The sequence below is a fragment of the Salvelinus alpinus genome, chromosome 7 (genome assembly GCF_045679555.1).
Source record: "Salvelinus alpinus chromosome 7, SLU_Salpinus.1, whole genome shotgun sequence".
In the NCBI taxonomy this organism is placed as follows: domain Eukaryota; kingdom Metazoa; phylum Chordata; class Actinopteri; order Salmoniformes; family Salmonidae; genus Salvelinus; species Salvelinus alpinus.
This window is the reverse complement of record NC_092092.1, coordinates 11,964,892-11,991,669: the sequence shown is the minus strand read 5'-3', so window position 1 is coordinate 11,991,669 and position 26,778 is coordinate 11,964,892. Positions and strand designations below refer to the sequence as shown.

At 40.4% G+C, this 26,778-nt stretch overlaps 1 protein-coding gene across 3 annotated transcripts; it reads left to right on the top strand.

The window, feature by feature from the left end:
* The first annotated feature begins 2,346 nt into the window (after positions 1-2,346).
* On the top strand, positions 2,347-24,997 carry LOC139580463 (collagen alpha-1(IX) chain). 3 transcript variants are annotated; one of them, XM_071409152.1, is made up of 27 exons: positions 2,347-2,608; positions 4,067-4,179; positions 5,080-5,203; positions 8,049-8,442; positions 8,590-8,667; positions 8,908-9,003; positions 9,240-9,293; positions 12,079-12,132; positions 12,463-12,516; positions 12,608-12,661; positions 12,936-12,989; positions 13,211-13,264; positions 13,370-13,423; positions 15,609-15,662; positions 15,896-15,940; positions 16,035-16,088; positions 16,298-16,351; positions 16,443-16,496; positions 16,768-16,839; positions 16,927-16,962; positions 19,442-19,486; positions 19,621-19,653; positions 20,077-20,223; positions 21,846-22,022; positions 22,795-22,885; positions 24,006-24,083; positions 24,375-24,997. In XM_071409152.1, the coding sequence occupies exons 2-27, from the start codon at positions 4,101-4,103 to the stop codon at positions 24,581-24,583; spliced, it is 2,298 nt and encodes a 765-aa protein (XP_071265253.1). In that variant the 5' UTR covers positions 2,347-2,608; positions 4,067-4,100; the 3' UTR covers positions 24,584-24,997. The 3 variants fall into 3 exon arrangements, with proteins under 3 accessions (XP_071265253.1, XP_071265254.1, XP_071265255.1); XM_071409153.1 differs by having other exon boundaries at positions 4,047-4,179; XM_071409154.1 differs by having other exon boundaries at positions 2,347-2,647.
* Positions 24,998-26,778: the final 1,781 nt, after the last annotated feature.

The window sequence follows — 26,778 nt, the reverse complement described above, 5'->3', positions numbered from 1 at the left end:
ACCTAAAGGACTCTCAGACGATGAGAAACAAGATTCTCTGGTCTGATGATATCAAGATTGAAGTCTTTGGCCTGAATGCCAAGCGTCACGTATGTAGGAAACCTGGCACCATCCCTACGGTGAAGCATGGTGGTGGCAGCATCATGCTGTGGGGATGTTTTTCAGTGGCAGGGACTGGGAGACTTGTCAGGATCGAGGGAAAGATGAATGGAGCAAAGTACAGAGAGATCCTTGATGAAAACCTGCTCCAGTGCACACAGGACCTCAGACTGGGGCGAAGGTTCTTCTTCCAACAGGACAACAACCCTAAGCACATAGCCAAGGCAACGCAGGAGTGGCTGCTGTACAAGTCTCTGAATGTCCTTGAGTGGCCCAGCCAGAGCCCGAACTTAAACCCGATCGAACAATTCTGGAGAGACCTGTAAATAGCTGTGCAGCGATGCTCCACATCCAACCTGACTGAGCTTGGGTGGATCTGCATAGAAGAATGGGAGAAACTCCCCAAATACATGTGTGCCAAGCTTGTAGCGTCATACTCAAGAAGACTCAAGGCTTTAATTGCTGCCAAAGGTGCTTCAGCAAAGTACTGAGTAAAGGGTCTGAATACTTATGTAAATGTGATAATTCAGTTTTTTATTTTTAATAATTTGGAAACATTTCTAAAAACCTGTTTTTGTTTTGTCATATGGGGTATATTGTGTGTAGATTGATGAGAGGAAAAAACTATTAAATCAACTTTAGAATAAGGCTATATGTAGGCTACTTTATATAGACTACTTTATATAGACTACTTTATATAGTCTACTTTATATAGAATACTGTATATAGGCTACTTTATATATAGTACTTTATATAGAGTACTTTATGTAGGCTACTTTATGTAGAGTACTTTATATAGACTACTTTATATAGACTACTTTATATAGACTACTTTATGTAGGCTACTTTATGTAGGCTACTTTATATAGACTACTTTATACAGGCTACTTTGTATAGACTACTTTATACAGGCTACTTTGTATAGACTACTTTATATAGTCTACATTATATAGAATACTGTATATAGGCTATTTTATATAGACTACATTATATAGACTACATTATATTGGCTACTTTATATAGACTACTTTATATAGACTACATTATATAGACTACATTATATTGGCTACTTTATATAGACTACTTTATGTAGGAGACTTTATATAGGATCCTTTATATAGACTACTTTTTATAGGCTACTTTAGATGAACTACTTTATATAGACTACTTTATATAGATTACTTTATATAGACTACTTTATATAGAGTACTTTATGTAGGCTACTTTATGTAGGCTACTTTATATAGACTACTTTATATAGGCCACATGAGCTAGAGTGCTCTATAAATAGGCCAACTACATTTCATCAGTCGATAGATACAGTTTCACCCAAGAATCCTTGAATTTTGGAAAATGTGGAAACTTGAACTGTTACATTTCAACATGGTCCGTATATGCGTTTCTTACAGATCATTCAATCCCCTTCGAAATCGCTCAGATCATATCAACTTTTGTCTCTTTCAAATTTAAGGGCTGTGATAATGGTGCTAATCCCATTAATGTCAAATTAGAGACAACTTTAGCTTGGCTCAATAACTGGCCTATACAGGCCACCCATATCATCTGTGGGTCAACAGAAATGTAAACAAAGGAGCAAATAAATGGGTTGTATTTCATTTGTATAAAATCTACAGACTGTGACTTTAATGCCAAGGTGTGTACCACAAAAAAAAAGTGATACAACTGAATATAATTCTGATCAGCGAAGGTCCATAAGGAGGGTGTATTGTACCAATCCAACGCTAATTTATGTTAGGCCCCATTGGCCCAATACACCCCACATATATGCGGTTTGGGTTAATGGTATTCCCAGCATCATTCTCTGCATGAAGAATGTTTGCATAACGCTCCTCGCGCTTGGCCTCGACATACTACACGTTTCTACCAGTGGGAATCGGCACAAAGGCTGACTGTCCTGGGAAGGTGGTCATCTAACCAAAAACAGTTTCATTTCACATTTTATTTGACAAAATAATTATTATAAAAGCGGCCTACAGTAATGAAAATAATATGTGAACTGTGACAAGTTAACATGCAAACAAGAATTAGCCTATTCATTGCTAAATAATTATTAGGCTGGCTTCAGAGGACATGATATGTGTAGGAAAGGACAGGCTGCATGCTCCTCGCCAATTAAATTCAGTCTATTATATCCCATACCAATAATAATGTGTAAAAATAGTATAGTCAAGGGTTTGCTTGAGCACCTGGCATGTATAAAAAGGAAAGGTGGATTTAACAGTTGTCCTGAGCAATCCCCTTGCGTTGAAGTGTGTTTCAGCAGATGCGACGGGCCTATGGGAGATTTCAGATCCCCTGGGGACCGAAGGTAGAGTGGAGCACAAGGGTCCGGTCTTCCTGAGACCCACCACTGTTGGATTGAATGATCCTCCTGTTTAAGGCAAGGTTTGGCCTAGGGATGCCACTTTAAAATTGGTTACATCCTCACTGCGGGAACTGTAAAGGAACAGTCTGCAGTTCACATCGGGGGCCTCTTTTTCAAGAATATGTGAGTGATTTTTACAATACTGTCTACATTAATCTACAGGTATATTTATGTTTTATAATACTTTAATTTAAATATGATGGTGGATTTTGTTTGTGGTCGGAACTATTTCCTAGGATAACCTCAAGGATAACCTTAGCTCCATCAATAAGCCATTGATTTATTGTGGATAAATATTACTGACGTTAAAAAGTGTAATTTATCTAATTTAAGAGTAGATTAAGAGAATAACCCCATCAATTCAGTACAGTAAATTCTACTGTACGGGTTTTGATTCTTATAATTAGTACTGTTTTATGGGATCAAAATGTCAAACACCCAAAATGAACTTTAGCCTACTTTTAACTAAATGAAATATCTCACTCAGTTCTGTGCAATTGTCAAGATATTTTCCAGTGGTGGAAAAAGTACCCAATATCATACTTGAGTAAAAGTAAAGATACCTTAATAGAAAATGACTCAGGTGAAAGTAAAAGTCACATGGTAAAATACTACTTGAGTAAATATACTGAAGTATCAAAAGTAAAAGTATCAATTATTTCAAATTGCTTGTATTAAGCAAATCAAACAGCACAATTGTCTTGTTTTTATTTTATTTATGGATAGCCAGGGGCACACTACAACACTCAAATATAGTTTACATATTAAGCATTTGTGTTTAGTGAGTCCGCCAGATCAGAGGCAGTAGGGCTGACCAGGGATGTTCTCTTCATAAGTGCATGAATTGGACCATTTTCCTGTCTTGCTAAGAATTCAGAATGTAACGAGTACTTTGGGTGTAACGGAAAATGTATTGAGTAAAAAGTACATCATTTTCTTTAGGAATGTAGTGAAGTAAAATTAAAAGTTGTCAAAAATGTAAATCGTAAAGTACAGATACCCCAAAAAACGACTTAAGTAGTACTTTAAAGTATTTTTACTTAAGTATTTTACACCATTTATGTGTACATGATATTATTTAATATGGTATGATTTTATTTGTTTGGATAATCGTGAAGTTGATATAGATTTTTTTTTAACGGTTCATAAGTAATTATGTGACTCCTTCCATACCGAACAAGTTAGTATAGGCACTTTTCGACCCTATTGCCTGAGTGGACTTGATTTCATATTATTATATGACATAATATAATTCCAAATGGAAAAGTACATACTTTTTTACAGTACATCATTTTTATAGCCTATTTAAGGGTGATTTATAGTCCTGCATAAACCTGTAAAATATGTGATTGACATGATGGGTATTATTGTGGTTATATGTAGTCAAAATGTATCCTAGAATCAAAATATTGCTGTTTTTTTCTATTATTGATGTTTATTGTTGAGTTTTTATTTATTTGATTTGAATAGGCCTAAGTCTACATATAGTAAATCAGTACGTGCACTGTTCCTCACTATAAGTTAATTGGGAAAAATGGCTAACATTTCAATTATATTATAGTTTCTCTTGTACTTTTGTAGGCACATATAATCCCTGACACATCACATTTTGAAAATGCCAGCCTTCAAAGAGATGCTGGTTTTCCCAGTCCTTCTAGCTCTCGTTGGATTGACCAAATGCCAGGAATTACCAAGTAAGTAGGCCCTTCCATAACATATTTTCTTTCCTGTTTATTGAGCGTTTAGTAATATTGGTTGATTGATTCACAGCTTTTCTCAAGTCTGTGTCTATGTTTTCTTTCTGTCTAATGTTGGCAAACTTGGTAGGTGCGGGAACTTATGAACAGTGGTCCATGCAATGCAATATAATTGTATTCTCTATCTCTTGCATAACCAGCAGGCAGCAGCACTGGCACATAAAACCATTGCACTCTCAGAAGAACACACATCCTTCCCTTCTTGAGTATTTCCTGCAGTCAGTCTGTGATTTAGGCTTAACAGAATGTATCACTACCAACCCTAACTGACGTCATTGTAAAGTCACAAAAACATCCAGACTTCCCTTTTTCTGAATGAAATGACACCCATAGAATTAGGAATTTGAATAATTTAATAGGATCTCTATGATGACCCTTAAACTGTGGGAGTGAGTGTCATGATAGTCAACTAAATTCATGTTGTGCCAAGTGTAATATCCTTTTGTAGTGAGTAATCAATTACACTGTTCTAAGTGACAGTTACTGCAAATCAACACTGATTGAACAAATAACTATTTCACAAAACATTAGATTGACAAAGTTTGCTGCTGTTGAATACCAGTAACATGAATATCAGTAACATGAATATCAGTAACATGAATACCAGTAACATGAATACCAATAACCATTGATCATATTGTGCGATAGATATCTTTTTGATTTATTAAACTTTCCAGTCCTTCCACATGCCCATCCCCATTGCACTGTGTAACCTAATGTGTGACTTTTTAAATTATGTGTTTCATCCAGATCCTCATCATTCATTGTCTTACTTTAATCCTCAACCCTTTGAACATGACATTGGTGAAAAACTGAGCTGCGTGTTTTTACTCTGAGGTTATGACATGCTAGAGGAGTTCCGTGTATCTAAGTCCAGAGGGGTGAGGAAAGTGGTTGGATCTGAACCTGATTCAGTGGCCTACCGTGTGAACCCCGCCATCCACCTACGCAAAACCATGAGGTACTGTCTGCACGCACACAGTGACGCCAAATGGATTTGAATAGACTGGAATTTGATGACGATGTTTAAAAATAAAACGTATGTTAAGATGTGCATTTCAATCTCAGAGGATAACAGTAAAGCATGATAACAATCTCAGAGGATAACAGTAAAACATGATAACAATCTCAGAGGATAACAGTAAAACATGATAACAATCTCAGAGGATAACAGTAAAGCATGATAACAATCTCAGAGGATAACAGTAAAACATGATAACAATCTCAGAGGATAACAGTAAAACATGATAACAATCTCAGAGGATAACAGTAAAGCATGATAACAATCTCAGAGGATAACAGTAAAGCATGATAACAATCTCAGAGGATAACAGTAAAACATGATAACAATCTCAGAGGATAACAGTAAAACATGATAACAATCTCAGAGGATAACAGTAAAGCATGATAACAATCTCAGAGGATAACAGTAAAACATGATAACAATCTCAGAGGATAACAGTAAAACATGATAACAATCTCAGAGGATAACAGTAAAGCATGATAACAATCTCAGAGGATAACAGTAAAGCATGATAACAATCTCAGAGGATAACAGTAAAGCATGATAACAATCTCAGAGGATAACAGTAAAACATGATAACAATCTCAGAGGATAACAGTAAAACATGATAACAATCTCAGAGGATAACAGTAAAGCATGATAACAATCTCAGAGGATAACAGTAAAGCATGATAACAATCTCAGAGGATAACAGTAAAACATGATAACAATCTCAGAGGATAACAGTAAAACATGATAACAATCTCAGAGGATAACAGTAAAGCATGATAACAATCTCAGAGGATAACAGTAAAACATGATAACAATCTCAGAGGATAACAGTAAAACATGATAACAATCTCAGAGGATAACAGTAAAGCATGATAACAATCTCAGAGGATAACAGTAAAGCATGATAACAATCTCAGAGGATAACAGTAAAGCATGATAACAATCTCAGAGGATAACAGTAAAGCATGATAACAATCTCAGAGGATAACAGTAAAGCATGATAACAATCTCAGAGGATAACAGTAAAACATGATAACAATCTCAGAGGATAACAGTAAAGCATGATAACAATCTCAGAGGATAACAGTAAAGCATGATAACAATCTCAAAGGATAACAGTAAAGCATGATAACAATCTCAGAGGATAACAGTAAAGCATGATAACAATCTCAGAGGATAACAGTAAAACATGATAACAATCTCAGAGGATAACAGTAAAACATGATAACAATCTCAGAGGATAACAGTAAAGCATGATAACAATCTCAGAGGATAACAGTAAAGCATGATAACAATCTCAGAGGATAACAGTAAAACATGATAACAATCTCAGAGGATAACAGTAAAACATGATAACAATCTCAGAGGATAACAGTAAAACATGATAACAATCTCAGAGGATAACAGTAAAACATGATAACACAGGAAAACACTTATTTCCAAAGTGGTCCGAAGCAGAATTTTCCAGATATTCAAACTGAAGACACAGGCCTGCAATAGACCAGGGGTGCATCTACTAGGGTACAACATTGTGGAAATTGTTGTTATAGAATATACATGTGTCATTAACATGTAGATAAAGTATTAGCTCTATTCATGGTGTTTCTATCTGCGACGTCCAGTATGTTGAACCCTCCTTAAGGAGATCCGGGTGCTCTTCCTCCATCAATATGTGATAAAAAAGTCCAGACTTTGTCATTCCTCCTCACTGATGGTAAATAATGATGTTTATCTTAAGGTTTCCTACTTTCCTCGGATGTGAGCTAGCAAAAGTGAGCTAAGACCATGCACCCAAATGAGAGATCTAATAGCGATGTGTATCATTTCTTCTCGGCCTCTTTGCCAGTGGGGTTTCCGCCGTTTTTCCACTCAGTGTAATTATGCCCACCTTCAAACAACAAATTTGATTTCCTCTCCGGCACGAAAAACCTCAACATTTGCCTTTGCTTCATCACTTGATAGTCACCATTGGACAGCTGGTGGAACACCACTGGAATTTCATTGTCATCACAATGGATGAATATAGCAGTTGATTCTTTGTCGATTAGCATAATGACGTGCTGTTAGTCAAAACGCATTATGAGTTGTATTAGTGTATCAGCCTATCATCCAGGGTTTCCTTTGACAATAAATACATCATCGTTCAATTGGAAAAGGCAAGGATTTTCCCCAACTATCCTCAAACCCTGATTGACACTTTCTTGGCATAGATATCCTACACACTCAGCTGTTTGTTTTCTTATTTATGCTGTCTGCCTCCTCGTTGCTGGGAGGCACTGAACATCACTAGTTCAACTGTATTTTCCTTCTCTGTGTTGTTGCCAGCAAAGCTGTCCTCAATCAACCTTCGACGCCTGACAACTAAGAAATGTTTATATTGAGTAGCAGAAGTGCGTTACTGTACATCAAATACAAAGTACAGCATCAAAAAGGCAACAGGAATGATTTGCCCTGACAGGAAGCCAGAGAGGGAGAGAAGAGGGTATATAAAATTAGGTTGTGCAACAGGCCTGTTCTGATTGAAAACATTAATGGTAGGTTGAATGAGCTTCATTTTCCAACTAGGGTGGGGGGTGCTTTGAGACCACGAGCAGAAGTTTAAAAGCAGTGGGATAAGGTATCCAACGTTAAGCTTGTGAAACACTGATTCTGTTGTTTCAAAAGTATTTGATCATTTTATTCAAAATACAATTACACTACAAATGCCAGTGCTTGTTCTGCATGAAAATATGATTTAATGTTTTCAACTATATTAAGTGTCTCCTAATACCCCATGATTGTCGTGCCACAGCGATGTGTACCCCGACGGCCTGCCCTCCGACTACTCCGTCATTGCCACATTTAAGGTGACGAAGGACACCGCCAAGAGGTCCTGGAACTTGTGGCAGGTCAGCGACCCCGATGGACGTGAACAGGTGGGCCTCCGTTTTCAGGGCGACACACGCTCTCTGGACTTCTTCTACACCAGCCCCCATGGCACCCAGATGCTACGCACCTTCCACCGGGTGGACAAGTTGTTTGATGGAGAGTGGCACAAGCTGGCGCTGCAGGTCAAGGCCGATAAGGTCAAGTTGCTGGTGGACTGCGAGGAGGTGAGCGTGGAGCTCATCGATGATCCTAGACCCATCATCCGCCAGGGTTACACCTCTATCGTGAAGAGGGCTGTGGGAGATCGCTCCGCCTCAGTAAGTTCTGTGCTGTTCAAACCAAATCATGCTGGGTTTCCTACAGTATTTTGTAGTTGTGTCTATAAATTGATCAATGCTCCATGGTCAATTCAGCGTTCATATGAAAGCCCACTGACCGCAATGTCTTGTGTCCTGGTACTGTAGGTAGACCTCCAACAGATGGATGTGTCCTGTGATCCAGAGAAGGCCTACTCAGAAGGCTGCTGTGAGCTCTCCAGTGTGGTGAGTTGGGTGTGACTGCCAGCAGGTTCATGTTCGTCAGTGACAGATACGTACAGTACAGTGTGTCTTTAAATCCAGCCTCTTTTCTCATTGTCTCCCATAGCAGTGACTATGTTCTCCCAAATGTGTGTTGTGTGTTCGTGTATTGTCTCTAGGGAGTGGGGAACAGGACAGAATAACAATTTCTGTTTCTGCAGATGGACTGACTAATCAAGTTCTCTACTGTTCTATTCTGTTTAGTGTGGAGGGCATGCTGAGATTGGCCTGACAGCAGGAAGGGCCACCTGTAAGTGTATGCACGGACAGCCTGGCAACCAGGGACCCCCAGGACCGAAGGTGACTACTAAGCCCAATACAGTTCCCATAACAGCACCACTGCTTTGAATAATGAGCTGAGAGCCGTTAGCCTGGTGGTCTAGTCTGTTCGGTCTGCTGTTAGCCAACTCCTTTGTGGCAATGATAGATAAAAGAGTTGGTTACAGCATTGGACCAGGCTGGAGAGCCAACTTGGCATGACTGGGTTGCGGTCCAGGCTAATGCTAACTACTCCAACTGTATGTCTCCTTCTGCAGGGTCACAGAGGTCTCCCAGGCAACACAGGAGAGCCAGGAAGACTAGGCAACTGGGTAAGGGCATTACAGCACAATTCTCACTACAGTGTTAAGTTGAACTTTGTTTAGTGAGGGTCAACAACTTAGAACAATAATGAGTGCTAATTGTCATTCAGAATGTTTGTGCTCTGTTGGTGTTGTGGATTTTACAGTGACAGACATTTGGATGTTGGGCTATAGACCCCAGATTGACTACAGAGGTTGGTACAGTGTAAAGAGTTAAATTGAACTGCGTGTGAATGAAATAGGAAAACCCCTGCTTGCGGGACAGCAGTGAAGTTGTGGAAAATACAATGGAAACATACTGAGAGACGGCACGATGGGAACAGAAGCAGAAACAGGGAACACCGCACGACAATGGACGTGAAGTGGAAGTGATAATATTACTTTTAGATCAATATGGCAAAGCATCATAGACTGTGTGGTTTCACTTAAACATTAGGAGATTCATACTTAATAGAATTAATCTGAATTTGACAAATCCTCAGCCAGTGAAAGCAGTCAGTTGAGTAATATTCTAATAATGAATGTTGTGTTACTTATTACAGTGGCTTGTTATGTTCTCATACATGTGAATCATTTTTTCGTCATCATTTCATCTTCATAGTAACCATAGTCATCATTTCATCATCACAGTCATCATAGTCATCATTTCATCATCACAGTCATCATAGTCCTCATTTCATCATCACAGTCATCATAGTTATTAGCATCATTCTACTGCCCTTCATTTACATAGCACTCAGCGCTCTAAAGGAATAATGCTTTGTCATTGTCAGAAAAGTGGAGAGAGTTGAGAACAGAACACCTCTTAAAATACAATAGAGAACCATCCAGCGCATAGCAGAGGACAACATGTTTACTAAGCAGTTTAATTAAAGGATATGGCATACTCACTGCATCAGGATTCAATTACATGTTTGACCATGTGAACATAACCCTCCCTGGTTATAGGCTTCAGGCAGTAGACATGATTAGTTCCATTTGAGGCTGAGTTACAGGTGTAGGATCTTCATTTGAGCCAGTTTGCTACAGCAGGAAAATAATCCTGCAGCAACAGGAAATGTAAATTATTATGATAAATATAATTAATGGACATTTTTGTAGAGGTTTATACATTTCATCGGAAGGGAAAATCAAGTCTGAAATGTCAAAGTGGAAATTACAAACTTCAGAAGCCTTTTTAAACCAATACACTACATGTTAAAAATGTCCTGCATTGCAGGAAGGTTGTCATGCAACAGGGTGATCAAATAAAGATCCTACATCTGTAAGACTAATTTAGCTCTTTGATGTAGCAGCTCCAGCTCTTGGTGGTATGCTGGAGCCACAACTCAGAGAACAGAGAACATGTGACTAATAGTGTGCAGGGCTTCTATTGGGTCTTCAAAGACAGATGACTTGTCTTGTACATGAGAAATGAGTTGTTGGCTTGGCATATAACATGCCCTTTCGGGTGGAGAGACTGTGGGTAAAAATTGCCCATATACTACTCAAAGCACACACGCATGCGCTCTCATACACGCACGCACACACACACACACACACACACAGACACACAGACACACACAAATGGCCATGCTGGGTACTCACTCACAGCAGGCGGATGAGGGGGACAAGCTGTTTATGGAGCTCAGTTGGGGGCCAAAATCTGTCTTCTCAGACTCAGTGGAGCCCTCACCTCCTGCCAGTACGTAAGTCACAGAGAACAACCATGTTTACTGCCACCCCCGCTGGCGCCTGAGGAGGGCATTTCCTGGCTCAGATATATATGTACTGTCTGTCCCGGTGGGTGGTCCTTCCATTAGTCCCCTGCTACATACTAATCGCTTTAAAAAAAACTGTAAAGTTGTAAAGTTCACGGTCATGCTTCTGGATAAAGTGTCTATCGTCTCCAAGGTTAGCCTCTTAGCAGCTGACATAGAGTGGTCTGAGGTGAAATGGTTAAATAAACTAGTGCCATGGCACAGAGGACTGTTGGTCTTGTTCAACGGTGTTGGTTGACTAAGTGGAATATCCCCAATTCATAGGCCAACACGTTGTCTTATATGAGTGAGGATGTGGACATTTGTGTGGAAACACTAACAGAATAAATGTTTCAATTTTCCCTTAACTAAGACACATCTTTCCTCGGGTCATAAATTGTGGCCTACATTGTGTTAACACTAACCCCGTGTTTCAGTGGCTCAGCCTGTCGCTCACTAATAAGATCTTTGGTCTAAAGTAAACATTTGACACATCATTATGATCATCGTGTATTACTTGGATCCCCTAATAGCCCATGTTCAGATTTCCTCCTTCAAGGAAATGTTATGGTTATTATCATAGCTTCAAGCGCTTGGATATAAATTGTATGTTCCATTTGAAAGCCACAATGAAATGCATATACCTTACTGTGATGCCCACACACTTGACAGATTGGGAAACTCCAATGTGTTGATCCAGTGTCTAATCTGTTTATAGCATCACTCAGAGACACATTCCGTCGGCCAAGACTACTGCATAACAGTCACAATGGACAGCTGGGAGACGTTGCTCTAGTTCACCATTGACATAATTGATTATTTCACATCTAATTAAGTTCAGTCTTATGCTTTTACATGAACACTGTGTGAAACTGAAAAATAGGAAAGTCCCTGTGCTGAGCTTCTGTGTCCTACATGATGCGAGAGCACATTTGACTAGAATTACATATTTTTTATGTATCTTGGCTAATCTGGTTTTCCGCCTGCTATACAGCTCACACTGTCTCCCTCCCAAGTCTCTTTTGTAACTAATTCAAACTTCTCTTCTGTTGCAGGGAGGTATGGGACAGACAGGTGACTATGGCCACGTTGGAGAGCCAGGCCCTAAGGTAAGACCCGACATCTGACCCCGACCTGTATCAGATCTGTATCTGTCTGGTTGAGTTGTCAGAAGAAATTTGTATTTGTATTTATTATGGATCTCCATTAGCTGCTGATGCGCTTCCTGGGGTCCAGCAAAATTAAGGCAGTTTATACAATTTTAAAAACATTACAATACATTCACAGATTTCACAACACACTGTGTGCCCTTAGGCCCCTACTCCACCACTGCCACATATCTACAGTACTAAATCCATGTGTACAGTATGTGTGTGTATAGTGTGTATGTTATCGTGTGTGTGTATGCACTGTGGATAACAACAACCTGTCTCCCTCAGGGCATCGCAGGAATCAGCGGGAACAAGGGGATGAGAGGACTTCACGGCCTTGATGTAATCCACCCTCAAACACATATCCATCATCTCTTTAGCTGGTCTCTGGTGTCACGGTGCAGATTAGTGCTAACGAGCTACTGTGTTTCAGGGCGACAGAGGTCCCAAAGGTCTGAAGGGATTACATGGCGCCGGGGGCTTCAAGGTAGGTTGTGTTGTCCTTCGTAATGGATGATAGGGTCTCTTCAAATCCCATAGGCTTCCATTAGGTGTGTTAAACGCATCATTGTGCACATTGCAGAACCATACATGTACTGTATATAGAATACATATGGCTCTGAGCATATGTAGTCAAGTTGAAAAGTATATATTTTTTTTTTTTACTTTTCATGAGTGTGTTATTTTGCTGAGTGCCGTGCTTGTTCTATTTAATAGAAGATTAAGAGGGTCTCATTTGAATGTTTTAATAATGATTCCAGGGAACTCAGGGGTCACCTGGAGAGCTGGGTGGGACCGGAGTACAAGGAGAAACGGTACGTCTTTCTAAAGATGGGAGACAGGCTTCATTTAGACAGGCAGCCCAATTCTGATCTTTTCCACAAATTGGTCTTTTGACCAATCAGGTCAGCTCTTTTACCAAAAATATCAGAATTGGACTGCCTGTGTAAACACAGCCATATTGCAGTATACTAGTGATCAATCCCACTTGTCATTGGTTTTATCATCATTGACTAACTTCTCTGTCTTCTTGCAGGGTGATCCAGGTCCACTTGGATATGAAGGAATTCCAGGATATACAGGAGTGAAGGTGAATATAATTTAATAATTTTCCACCAGAAACTCTTATTTTTCCATGTTCTCTCCTATGAATTATTACATTTTCAATAACATTTTATGCTTGTATTGTTTGTAGGGAGAAGAAGGGGCCTCCGGTGTTGAAGGACCTCCTGGGTCACAGGGAAAGCAGGTATGTTAAGAGCCACATCACACATGTTCACACCAAACCCCACTTGTAATAATAATAATAATAATAATACTGTATCTACAACCCAGTGTTAGTTTTGGCACTCTTTTTTAGATTTACTCTACTATTTCACGGAACCCAAACCGGCAGTGCGCCTGCGCCATCGTGCATAAATGTATTTTGTCCCCCCACACCAAACGCGATCAGGACACACAGGTTAAAATATATCAAAACAACTCTGAACCAATTACATTAATTTGGGGACAGGTCGAAAAGCCCTAAACATTTATGGCAATTTAGCTAGCTAGCTTGCACTTGCTAGCTAATTTGTCCTTTTTAGCTAGCTTGCTGTTGCTAGCTAATTTGTCCTGGGATACAAACATTGAGTTGTTATTTTACCTGAAATGCACAAGGTCCTCTACTCCGCCAATTAATCCACACATAAAATGGTCAACCGAATCATTTCTAGTCATCTCTCCTCCTTCCAGGCTTTTTCTTCTCTTGACTTTATATTGCGATTGGCAACTTTCATAAATTAGGTGCATTACCGCCACTGACTTCGTTCATCTTTCAGTCAGCCACGTGGGTATAACCAATGAGGAGATGGCACGTGGGTACCTGCTTCTATAAACCATTGAGGAGATGAGAGAGGCAGGACTTGCATTGCGATCTGCATCAGAAATAGAACTGACTTCTATTTTAGCCCTTGGCAACGCAGACTCTCGTTGGCGCGCGCGAGCAGTGTGGGTGCAATAATTGAATAACCTAGATTTCTACATTTATTTTGCAACGCTTGCGCACACGACGCGAGCAGTGTAGTCAGCCTGTTAGTCATTTTGACTAAAATATCACATTTGTATTGTCTTATTAACCTATAGTCATAGCCGCGGGAAGTAGTTTGGGGGGTGGACAAACTTTTTTGGGGGGTGGACAACTTTATTTGCCAGCGCTGGTGCTGAAGACGGGTATATCAGTCTGCTAATACAGGACTATTAAAGGCCCAGGGCACTACTTTTGTGAAGAAAGTATATATTTTTCAATATATATATATATATTTTTTTTTTTCAGCACTCCTACTTCCTGCAGCTATGCCTATAGTAAACATAAATCACTGATTTCCATGTGCACAAACAAACATAGCCTTGTCTTACCAACAGAGATTTAACCATAACATCATCCTATTCTCTTCCCAGCAGCAGAAATAGGACACACATAAGAATATGTAACAATGGCCATGTAAATTATTAATCTGGCCATGTAAATTATTAATTCAGGCTACATAGATATTACATACAAAACAAACAGACTCATACAATGTCTATGTTTTTCTCTCCCTTGAGTATAGAAAAGTAGGCTGTCTTTGAATTTGTAGTCTCACTCAAACCTCCCACTTTTCCCACAAACGTTTTATATACATTATATACTTGGGACTCGATTTGGACTCGAGGTTTAGTGACTCAACTAGAACACTGGGTGAAACAGTCATTAGCTCCTGTTCAATGTCATGAATAGTGCTTATCACTGAAAACTCCCAATCTCTCCAAATACTCTTGCCCAGTCCACTTAGTAGTCCGATTTTAGGAACAGAGATAATTTTTGTCTTATCTCATTTTAGTCAACAGTTTTTCAGGGTCTATTTAGTCAGTTATAGTCTCGTCAATTGTCCCTGAAAAACAGGTGTTTGACAAATATTTTAGTCACTATTCACTAGTTTTTGATGAAATTAACACTGCTACAACCCATAAACCAATTGTAAATTCACTTTCTGCCACCTGCCAAGCCTTTATGCACGCACACAGAGAAATGAATACAATTTTATGTTGAGACGAGGCCATGGCGGAAAGATATGTTTTGGCACTTTGGCTCTTTCCACAAACAAACTTAGTACCTGTGGCCAGGTTTGGGATTAGTTTTAAGTATGCAAACCATAGCAACACAACAAATTGGGTTAGTAACGGTAGCACTTTCAACCCTAGTGATTTCCTAGAGGGAGGACCATCTGCAGGTCAGCTAACAAGGCAAGAACTATCTTTCAAATGTCTCCTAATTCCACTGTAGATGAAGACGTCCTTAGTGAAACATTAAAACATCTCCGGTCACAACAAGCAGGAACAAATTGAAAGGAAAGTTGGTCTCATTTCAGTGAAACAGAATAAACATGTGGTTTGTCTTTACGTTGTCTTGGCAGGGTGTTGTAGGTGATCCTGGAGAGTCAGGAGTTGCTGGGGAAAAGGGAAAACCTGTACGTATGGCACCTAATCGGGTCTCTCATTTCTAAACATGCAAACAGTTCCTCTTCCACTGTATTCACCAACAACAACAATATATATTTACAGCATATGCAGTATACAAAGACGTACATGACTTAAATTACATATATATACACACATATATATACAGTGTGTGTATGTATATATATATATATATATCAGTGATAACAACAGTCTCATTACTCAACTTGTTTGTCAACACCAGGGAACCCAAGGATCAAAAGGAAGATATGGCACCATTGGACAAAAGGTTAATTATTCTGACTGAAATTTACATTTCAATCTCAGAGATGAACAAGCATGGGCAAACTTTTAGTAACATCAATAACAATATATCTTCACAGGGCATTATAGGAGATCCTGGTTTGCCCGGGAGAGATGGGGACATAGGAATAGAGGTAGGTTCACTGTCTTTTATCATCCATGTTGCTGTTTACACTAGCAATAATATAAATAATAAATGCCATTTAGCAGACGCTTTTATCCAAAGCGGCTAATGCGTTGACCTTGTGTACGGTTAATGCGTTGACCTTGTGTATGGCACGATGGGTGTGGACCCTATCTATTGTCTGTATCTGATCTGTGCTATCCTCCGTCCCTTCTCAAGGCTTACCAAGGACCCCAGGGCCCGGAGGGCAGAAACGGACAATTCGGAATAATGGTAACGGAACTATCTCATGAAACAAACAATACTTTTTCATTAGTTTGATTCATATACGGTAATAAAGGTATGTGGGTTTTACCCTCAACAGGGAGAGAAAGGAATGCTGGGGCCGGCAGGGGAGATGGGGCCTCAAGGCCAAACAGTAAGTACAGTTGGCTTTCACATCTTCACACGTCTCACTTTACGGAGCCATTGCATTTTGTATCGTCATGATAATGTGGCCGGTGACACTTTGCTTCTTGAAAGTCCAATATCTTGAAAACTTGACTGCTGACATGCAAAACATTTTTGGGAATGTATCAACAGTGCACCAATGAAAAAAATACCAAAATATTGTTTTTTGAGTGGAGTTTCCCTTTAAGAGAAAAGAAAGTAGCCCCTCTGCTAAATGTAAGACCTGTTTCTCTCTCCAGGGCCCCAGAGGTTATAAAGGATCAGCAGCAAAGCCAGGAAGACCCGGATTTATTGGACCCCCAGGACCTGTCGTGAGTGTTCCGGATGACTCTTTGTAAACTCTTTGAAATACAAGTTCATTCTCTCTAAACCACTAAAACATGTTGTTTCTCGAACAGGGGCATGTGGGAGTAGCTGGCCGGCCAGGCCCCAAGGTAAGCAACTTTATTCACCTACTGTACTGCTAGAAGAGCAACATGTAGCGAGTAATGAAGTGTGTTAGGACTTGATTAATGAAGTCAAGTGTCAAGACATTAATTAGTCAGAGTCTACACCTCGATAACATTACATTGTCTGTGGTATCAAAGCTAAGGTGGAACTGGTACCAATACCTATATAAGTGCCAGTGAGTTCGGATGACGTTCTTCAGAATTTTACATAAAAGCACATCTTCGAAATTAACTGACTTGATAATGAGACTTGCTACTGTATTCAACACAGTACCAACACTTTCCGACTATTACAAAAACAGTCACAAAGAGGTCAAATGAAACACTAGCCTAGGGGTAGTCGACTAGTTCAGCCGCAGACGATTTTTGGAGGAGTGGATGTTCCGGAGTCCACATCTACAGTAAGACAACAACTAAGCCATTTATTTTTATACATGGGATTACTTCGGAACATATTTGCTAAATTAAACTCATTTTAGCCAAATTCCTGGTGATTTTACAGTCTTTTTGAGCAAACCAATCCCCCTATTTGAAGAACAAAAATCACTGGAGGTACGCCTTTTGCCAATCGCTGCACTAGATCAATATCCAGAGATGTACACAGACAAAATATATGACCTGTCCTTTCTGGTCTGATACATAGCAGCCTGATACAATGGCTATGTTACTGCTGCCAGTTCTTGTGGTTTCATGTGTCACCACTGAGAGATCTTCTGTAGCCCACTACCCCCCATTCACCTGTCAACAACCCCACGTCAACCCCCATGACCAGGGCGGAACAAACAAACAAGCGGACGATTCACTTAGTTCTCCCCACCTGATTGGATATCCTGTTCTCTCGTGGCATGTTCACTAGCTGTGACACATTGGCTTTCCCAGAGCCTTGGCTCTTCATCCAGAATATCCTATTCTATCCCCATCTGGACCGGAAGTTAACGTTGGTGCTAAACTTCCCCCAGGAGTCTGTTCACAGCCTGTTCTAGCTATTTAATTGGCTGCTGATACCAAACTCAAAGCTTGCTTTGTACTATGTGGTCTGGATGGGACCTGTTATAGGTGTTTACAGGATGGTTTTCTTACAATCCTCTCAATCACATGTGCGTTATTCGTTATAAAATCAATGCGTCTTTTCATGCATTAGGAAACATTCTTCCACGGTGTTAAACCACAGTCTCCCATTCCATAGAACCCCTGATGTAGTTAGATCAAACATCTGACTTTCAACTCGTTTTTGAGGCTTGATCTTGTCTGATGCGAGACAATCCCCACTGTACTGCAGTGCATAGCATCACTCCATGTTGGCTGCATCATTAGTTGGCTCGTAGTGGCGTCAGACTACAACGTGTGTGTGAGTAAAACCATGGGCTTCTCTGTTCTCCTTCCAGTGTCAGCTCTCAAATCCGAATATAACCTATTTCAGGAGCCTTTCGTGCTGGCTTTAAATGCGCTGAAAATGCTCAACGGATTAGGAAATGTATCAAGGGATTATAAGATGTAAATCATTATTTGCACAAACCTTTTTCTCGAAAGTCTGAATCATGTTATTTCATTTTATTATACACACAACCTCAATAATGCTTAATAAAAAATAAAAATCTAACACTTTCCCAGTAACACTAAATAGAGTTAGACATCAGATACTGAGTATAATTTTTATGCAGACTGATACATTTAAGCAGACACTCTTAACCAGATCCATTTACAGAAGTGATAGATTTTTCACATAGTCAGCTCAGGGATTGGAACCAGCAACCGTTCAGTTACTGGCCCAACACTCTTAACCGCTAGGCTACCTGCCGCCCCATAGACACATGGATACATAGTCTAAAGGGAGACACGGAGTGGCCTGCTGTTAAAAACATAGAGCATGTTGGAACATTAGGTCCCCTATAAACCAAAGTAGTTTTTGCAGTATTTCTGAAGTACATGTTCATTTGACATTTGCCATCCATCAGGACAGAGGCAAAGGACTCTGGAGACACATTCACTACACACACACACATACACACACACACACACACACACATCCTGACTACACACTAACACACACACACACACACACACACACACACACACACACACACACACACACACACACACACACACACACACACACACACACACACACACACACACACACACACACACACACACACACACACACACACACACACACACACACACACACACACACACACACACACACACACACACACACACACACACACACACATCCTGCTCCTGGATGAGAAGAAGAAGAAGAAAGCAAATATTTGCGGGCCATCAAAGAGTAGTGGTGATGAATGGATGTGAGATAAACGCTGTCCTAAACATCAAATGAATTAGAGTCAAAGGAAATGCTGTGTTGCGTTTCAGTCCACGAGGACTACATGTTCAGACAGACAGCCTGTGAAAAAGATGCCAGGCCATCCTAATCAAGTTTTGTTTCAATTGTATCTTCCAGGGAGATATAGGCATTGAAGGGATCCAAGGTGTCAATGGTGAAACGGTACTTATACTATTGCTTTGTTTTTTCATATACACATTTCATTATATTAAATTGTATCTACTTCATTTTGAGCAGTAGTCACGAAGCCCAAGTTATCTAACTGCATTCACTCTGGGGTTTCTTACTTTCCACAGGGAGAAAAAGGAGAAAAGGGCCCCAAAGGCGAGGTAAGATATCGTTTCTTTGCTTTGTAGTACAATAGTCACATAAAACAAAATGGAGACAACAGTCATTGCGTAAGATGGATTATAGTCAAGATCTGGATTTCTACACAGCCATATCTTATTTCATGAGACATTTTACATATATTAGCAGACACTCTTATCCAGAGCATTGAGTGCCTTGCTCAAGGGAACATTATTCACTTAGTCGGCTCTGGGATTTGAACCAGAGACCTCTCAGTTACTAGCCCAATGTGCTTAACCGCTAGGCTACCTGCACACAATGTCTCGTAATGCTGTGTCTAGTTATTCTACCAAATGAGCACTGTGTGAGAGAGATTGTTGTCGTGGGCAGCTTACTACCTAACCTATCAGTAGCTTGTGTATGTATTACAGAACATGTCCCTTGATGCTCTGTCTGTGATCTAGGTTGGAGACGCGGGTGCACAGGGTCCCCACGGTGGCTGGGGGAAGCGTGGGCCAGGGGGCGAGCCTGGACGCACAGGCCCAGTCGGAACAAAGGGGGTCCGTGGCGATGGAGGACCAGTCGGATTTCAGGGGCCGCCAGGGCCACCGGTAAGTACAGAGACGGCCATGTCCACCACGATCTGAAATGGTCAAGTAACTTACTTTGTTTTGGGCGAGTGCCATATAAACGTTTGAAATCGAAGTAGGCCTATTTATTGACTGTCTGGGTCTGAAATGGAAAAAAGGACGAAGTCAGTATTATCTTTACTCAGCTGTGACTCACATAGTAAAACACATAAAGTCACACATGCAGTGGATGACTCATCAACGCCTAGTCGTTAGAGAGACTGGAACCTGCTTTCAATTGTGTTGTATAAAGAACAATTCTACTGGTTCCCATCAGTGTGCATGTTACTGTAGCACTGACTGATCCATTAAAACAAGTCACCATATTTCCAACCTGCATCACAACAATATGCCAGCTACCAGAGGAGGCTGGTGGGAGGAGCTATAGGAGAATGGGCTCATTGTAATGGCTGGAATGGAATTAAACATGAGGTTTCCATATGTTTGATGTGTTTGATATTGTTCCATTTATTCAATTTCAGCCATTACAATGAGCCTGTCCTCCTATAGCTCCTCCCACCAGCCTCCTCTGCCAGCTACGTATCTCTGTTTTCTTTGATAAAAGACATTTCACAGATACCCCACCCTAACCTCATCAAAGCTGTTCTGACAGACTTAGTCATTGTAGCGATTGGCATATTTAAAATATAGTATTTGATTAGGATCTCCATTAGCTGTTGCCAAGGCAGCAGCTACTCTTCCTGGGGTCCACACAGAGATAAAACATTACATTAAACAAAACATTGTGCATTATACAAATTTATATTGCTCCATTACTGCATTACAATACTACATTACATTACTAAGAATAATGTGTTGGTGTGTGTAGAATGTGTGTGTGTGTGTGTGTGTGTGTGTGTGTGTGTGTGTGTGTGTGTGTGTGTGTGTGTGTGTGTGTGTGTGTGTGTGTGTGTGTGTGTGTGTGTGTGTGTGTGTGTGTGTGTGTGTGTGTGTGTGTGTGTGTCTCTCTTCACAGTCTGCTTTGTGTTTTGAGGTTGTTTTATCTATTTTTAAAATAATGTTACTGTTAGCTTGAGTTACCTGAGGTGGAAGAGAGTTCCATGTAGTCATGGTTCTATGTAGTACTGTGTGTTTCCTTGCCTCTGTTCTGGACTTGGAGACTGTGAAGAGACCTCTGGTGGCATGTCTTGTAGGGTATGTATGAGTGTCTGAGCTGGGTGTTAACCGATTGAACAGACAGTTCGGTACTTTTAACACGTCAATACCTCTCGCAAAGACCAGTAGTGATGCAGTCAATCTCTCCTCTACTTTGAGTCAGGGGAGATTGATGTACATGTTGTTAGACCATGTGTGGTATCAATGCGGTGTCGAGAATTCTTGTAAATGGTTTCTCATTAGTGTTGGTTTTTTTGTGACTCGCAGCAAGGGTTGCATTTTGTATGGCTGTAAATCTATAATGAGCCTAAACGAAATATTGTTGGCTGTGTTTTCTCACTGTTCATTACATAACCCACCCATTTCCTCACAGAGCCCTGCATGCTGCTGGTTGTGCCAGCCTTGCCCAGCCTTTCCTGTTCTGTCATATTCCTTATCGGGTTGTCGTTGTCCCAAGTGATGGATGCAGTCATGATTTGTTTCCACAGGGCCCAACCCTCTCCGCACAACACGTGATTGAGGTCTGCAAAAGAGTGGTGCTGGAACAGATGTCCACCTTTGCTAACTCGGTGAAGAGGACGTGTGCCGCCGTGTGCCCACTCTACGGAGACGTCCCCTTGGGTGCCCCCGGTCCTTCTGGACAAAAGGGACCCCCGGGACCTCCAGTGAGTGTCATATGTTAGGGGGTTACTATGCTGTCAGTGTGTGTGTGTGTGTGTGTGTGTGTGTGTGTGTGTGTGTGTGTGTGTGTGTGTGTGTGTGTGTGTGTGTGTGTGTGTGTGTGTGTGTGTGTGTGTGTGTGTGTGTGTGTGTGTGTGTGCGTGTGCGTGTGCGTGTGTGTGAAACCCAAAGTCAATGCCTGGAATATTTCTTGTGCGATTTTTAATGATTAAAAATCCTCTAACATCTGAACATAGACACTGTCTGTAGGAAACCATGAATATTAATTAATAGGTCATTTTGCTCAGGAACACTGTTGAAGTGCACACTCCATACGTTATTATGTTTCTGTGTCTCCCCGGGCCAAGTAAAATGCTTACATATTGGAAGCACTTTGAGTGAGAGAGCTGAAATATTTGGCAGTATAGGTTGGAATGAAAACATTCAGACTTTCCATGTTCCCGTGAAGACAAATAAGAAGTCGCAGAAGAGGCACTTGCTCTGTGTTGATCGGTTCTTGGAGGGATTCACCAGCATCCCTGGAGTGGAAAGCCTTTTCCACAATTATTAAGCATTAAGACAGACTCTGTTCATGTTTCCTATACTAACATTTTCAAACCACAGAGTCTTTCAAGTTCATAAAGACACAAATGTCTAAAAATACTCCTGTCAAGCCCCATGTTTTGGCCTGCGATAACCTTATCATGTAAATATCTAATATTTTATCTCTGTCAAAGCTCACCTCACTTAAGAGTATTTTGGTTGTTGTGTTTCTAGGGTGGTGATGGTATTGCCGGTGTGAATGGAGAGATCGGACAACCAGGATTCTATGGGGAGGTAGGAGACGCAGGCCAACAAGGACAGCCAGGTGAGAAATACTGTACAAATGAATGACTGCCAGAACGAAATTGATCTCAGCATTCCTTTGATGCAATATCTGAAAATGTATGTCTATATATAAGCCATTGCTGTTCACCATGACAGTATGTTTAGATTAGTCGTTTCTATGACATGCAACAATACATATTTGTTGAAAAGTACACATAACTGGTTCTCATTTTGCCTACAAATATGCAAAGAAATACCATGACAACCAAAAGTTGAATGGAGCAGACGTAACATAGATAAACAGTCATATATAGAGAGAGAGTTGGGCCAATACGATTTCTGTCTTAACCTCCCGAGAGCGCCACTTTCTCCTCCTTAGCCGTTGCTAAGCAATAATTGACACTTCCTGTGCTGTTTATTTCTCATAGTTTTCTAAACCTATGAAGATGTCCAGTAAAAACAGAATGTTTGTTGACACGAGAACACAGTTCAGTTTATACCTAATGCTAATCAATAAAAATGTCTGTGGGTCATTTCATAGGGAACTATCAGAGGCATTATTGTATTGTTACATCACCAACATTTCATAGGGAACTATCAGAGGCATTATTGTATTGTTACATCACCAACATTTCATAGGGAACTATCAGAGGCATTATTGTATTGTTACATCACCAACATTTCATAGGGAACTATCAGAGGCATTATTGTATTGTTACATCACCAACATTTCATAGGGAACTATCAGAGGCATTATTGTATTGTTACATCACCAACATTTCAAGAATAAAGGTGCTAACATGGCAGCTGTTCTAAAACCTGACCCAACTCTGTCTATGTATATGGCTCTGAACTTAACTAAGTATGTCATTGTGTATGTTCTCGTGGGGAATTATAATGTATTGCTTTAGGGCCTAGCATGACGTCACACTTATGGTACATTCCCCAAGCCAAACTAATGAAATCAAAGAATATTTACAAGGCGTTTTTATACATCTCTCCGGTGATGATCTCAGTAACACACATGGTCGTTAATCAACATGAACTGCTTGTTCCTGTGTACCAGCTTAGTCCCAGGGGCATGCACTGTCAGGGGTGGTACATATCATGTGTTTTCCTGTTGTCCTTCATGCTGTGAAAACATTGTGTCTGGTTCCTAGGGGATCAAGGAGATCAAGGAGATAAGGGAGCAGAGGGCCATGGCCTACCTGGCTACATCGGAGACCAGGGACCAAAGGGTAACGCAACATTTCATTCTGCATCCTTTTTATTGTCTGAATAATGGTTTACAGCATAGCAAAGGAAATCCAACAACAGCTTTGATGGGCCCAGTTCTATTGTAATCATTATATAACAACAGATGCCGGTTTCTTGGTAAGCAGATGTTGCAACATTTCATTTATTTACAATGAAAAGTAGATGGGAAGTCAATATAAAGTCTACTGCAAACTCTCAAAGCCGTGTAGTAGTTCGTAGGCACAGTCATTCTTTACCCACTGAAAATGAATTTCCACTTCTTTATCCACCAGGCCAACGTGGAAGACCTGGCAGAGCCTTCAATGGCACACCAGGACGAGAGGGCGAGAGAGGCCATGTAGGCCGGCCTGGACTGAGAGGTCACCCAGGACTACGAGGAGTCCCAGGCGTGTGTCAGACCACTGGGTGCGCTCTGCTAAACAACGGCACAACCAACGGATCACCTCAGAATGCACCCCAGAGGTTGAGAAGACACCCATAGAGACAAAGAGGAAACATTTGACCAAGCTGCATGGATGTATTATGAAAGGGAGAGAGGAGGAGAGGGGGAGAGGTGGATTAGGGAGATGTGGATTGGGAGAGAGAAGAGATTTTTTATTGATAAATGTATTCAAATCAAATTCTAAATAAATGCTTCAATGTAAATATGCATCCAATCTCCACCCTGAATGACTGAGATACCCATTTGACTTTCTCTAAACAAATCTGTTGTAGAAACTTGTACTGTTGGCCTTAAAACAACACTCCATTTTCATGGTTCATTTGAAAAAGACACCAATAGCTACAGTATTATTTTTGTTAAAAATTATGAAAGTTTATTTGACAAATTTTATTTAAACTGATCCTAGTTGTCTTCAAATATCACTGTTCTTTATAATAAAAGTCCAAAAAAGATTGATAACTTGTTTTACTACAACATTTGCTCCACTGTTTATTTTTTATTACCATATATTGAGCTGTGTAGAATATAAAATCAAGCGTACAATTCATAATTAAACAAATTGTTCAGCAAAGTGTTTATCACAATTCTGTCGAGGCATGCTACCTACCTAAATCCGAAACACTCAAAACCTCCCTGAAAAGGCTTACATGATACTTGCATAATAATTACCTAAAACATTAACATTTATTCCACCTCAGTTGACGACAGCCTCTGGCATCAGTTACACCATTGCTTAGGGCCCACTATATGGCCAATATGCTGTAACCCAAAAGTTGCCGTTATTGCTAGCAGTTACTGTTAGCCAACAGTTACTCTTTTGGCTTGCAGCTATTACTAGCCCATGGTTACTATTATGGCTAGCAGCATGCTGTTAAAGCCAACTGTCTTTAATAACAGTTCGTGTCAGACAGTGAAACATCAGTTGCCATGAGCTGACATTAACTGTGAAATGATTATGTTATTTGATTATTATGACAATGTATGCCTTGTTTCTAGAGGGTTTAGGTGTTATCCAGAAGGCATAATGCTGTTTCGTTATGATGTAACCAACAAAATGACCTATTGTAGTGGGAAAATCTGGAGCATAAATGTGAACCATAAAGAACAGTACACATTGTGTGCCTATTTTATTTATCTTCAGGCCTGGACAGCTATCGCTGCGTGCAGTATTCTATATCTGGTAGATTGAGACTTTTTTAATTAATGAGTTCCATGCATTTTATTTTCATTCTGTAATGAAAGATTTTTCACTGCCTGTATGTTTCACAAGATGTTTGCTTGTATACCTTAAGTGGAAACATATGGTTATGATTGTAGACAAACACGGAAACTAATCATAACTTTCACAACATCAACAGGTCTGTTTTCACGTTTGAGAATTCATCAACAATTGTGTTTGATGTGCTTCTGTTGGGAAATCTGTCTTTCACTCATATGCAAAATACAATCAAAATACAGTAGCAAGAAAAAGTATATGAACCCTTTGGAATTATCTGGATTTCTGCATACATTTTATATAAAATTTTATCTGATCTTCATCTAAGTCACAACAATAGACAAACACAGTGTGTGTAAGGGCTGTTGTCCTCCTCCTCAGATGAGGAGAGGAGAGAAGGATCAGTGGACCAATACGCAGCAGTAGGGAAATAAGCCATCTCTTTATTTGAATACGACGGCAACACGAAAACAAAACACTTACAAAATTACAAAACAAGAAAACGACGTAGACGAAACCTGAACATGAACTTACATAACTAAACGTAGAACTCACGGACAGGAACAGACTACATCAAAACGAACGAACAGCCAAACAGTCCCGTATGGTACAGACATGGACGAAACAGGAGACAATCACCCACAAACAAACAGTGAGAACACCCTACCTAAATATGACTCTCAATTAGAGGAAAACGCAAAACACCTGCCTCTAATTAAGAGCCATACCAGGCAACCCAAAACCAACATAGAAACAGAAAACATAGACTGCCCACCCAAAACTCACGCCCTGACCATCATACACATACAAAAACAACAGAAAACAGGTCAGGAACGTGACAGAACCCCCCCCTCAAGGTGCGAACGCCGGGCGCACCAGCACAAAGTCCAGGGGAGGGTTTGGGTGGGCAGTTGACCACGGTGGTGGCTCAGGCTCCGGACGCTGTCCCCACACCACCATAGTCACTCCCCGCTTCTGTATACCCCTCCCAATGACCACCCTCCAACTAAAACCCCCT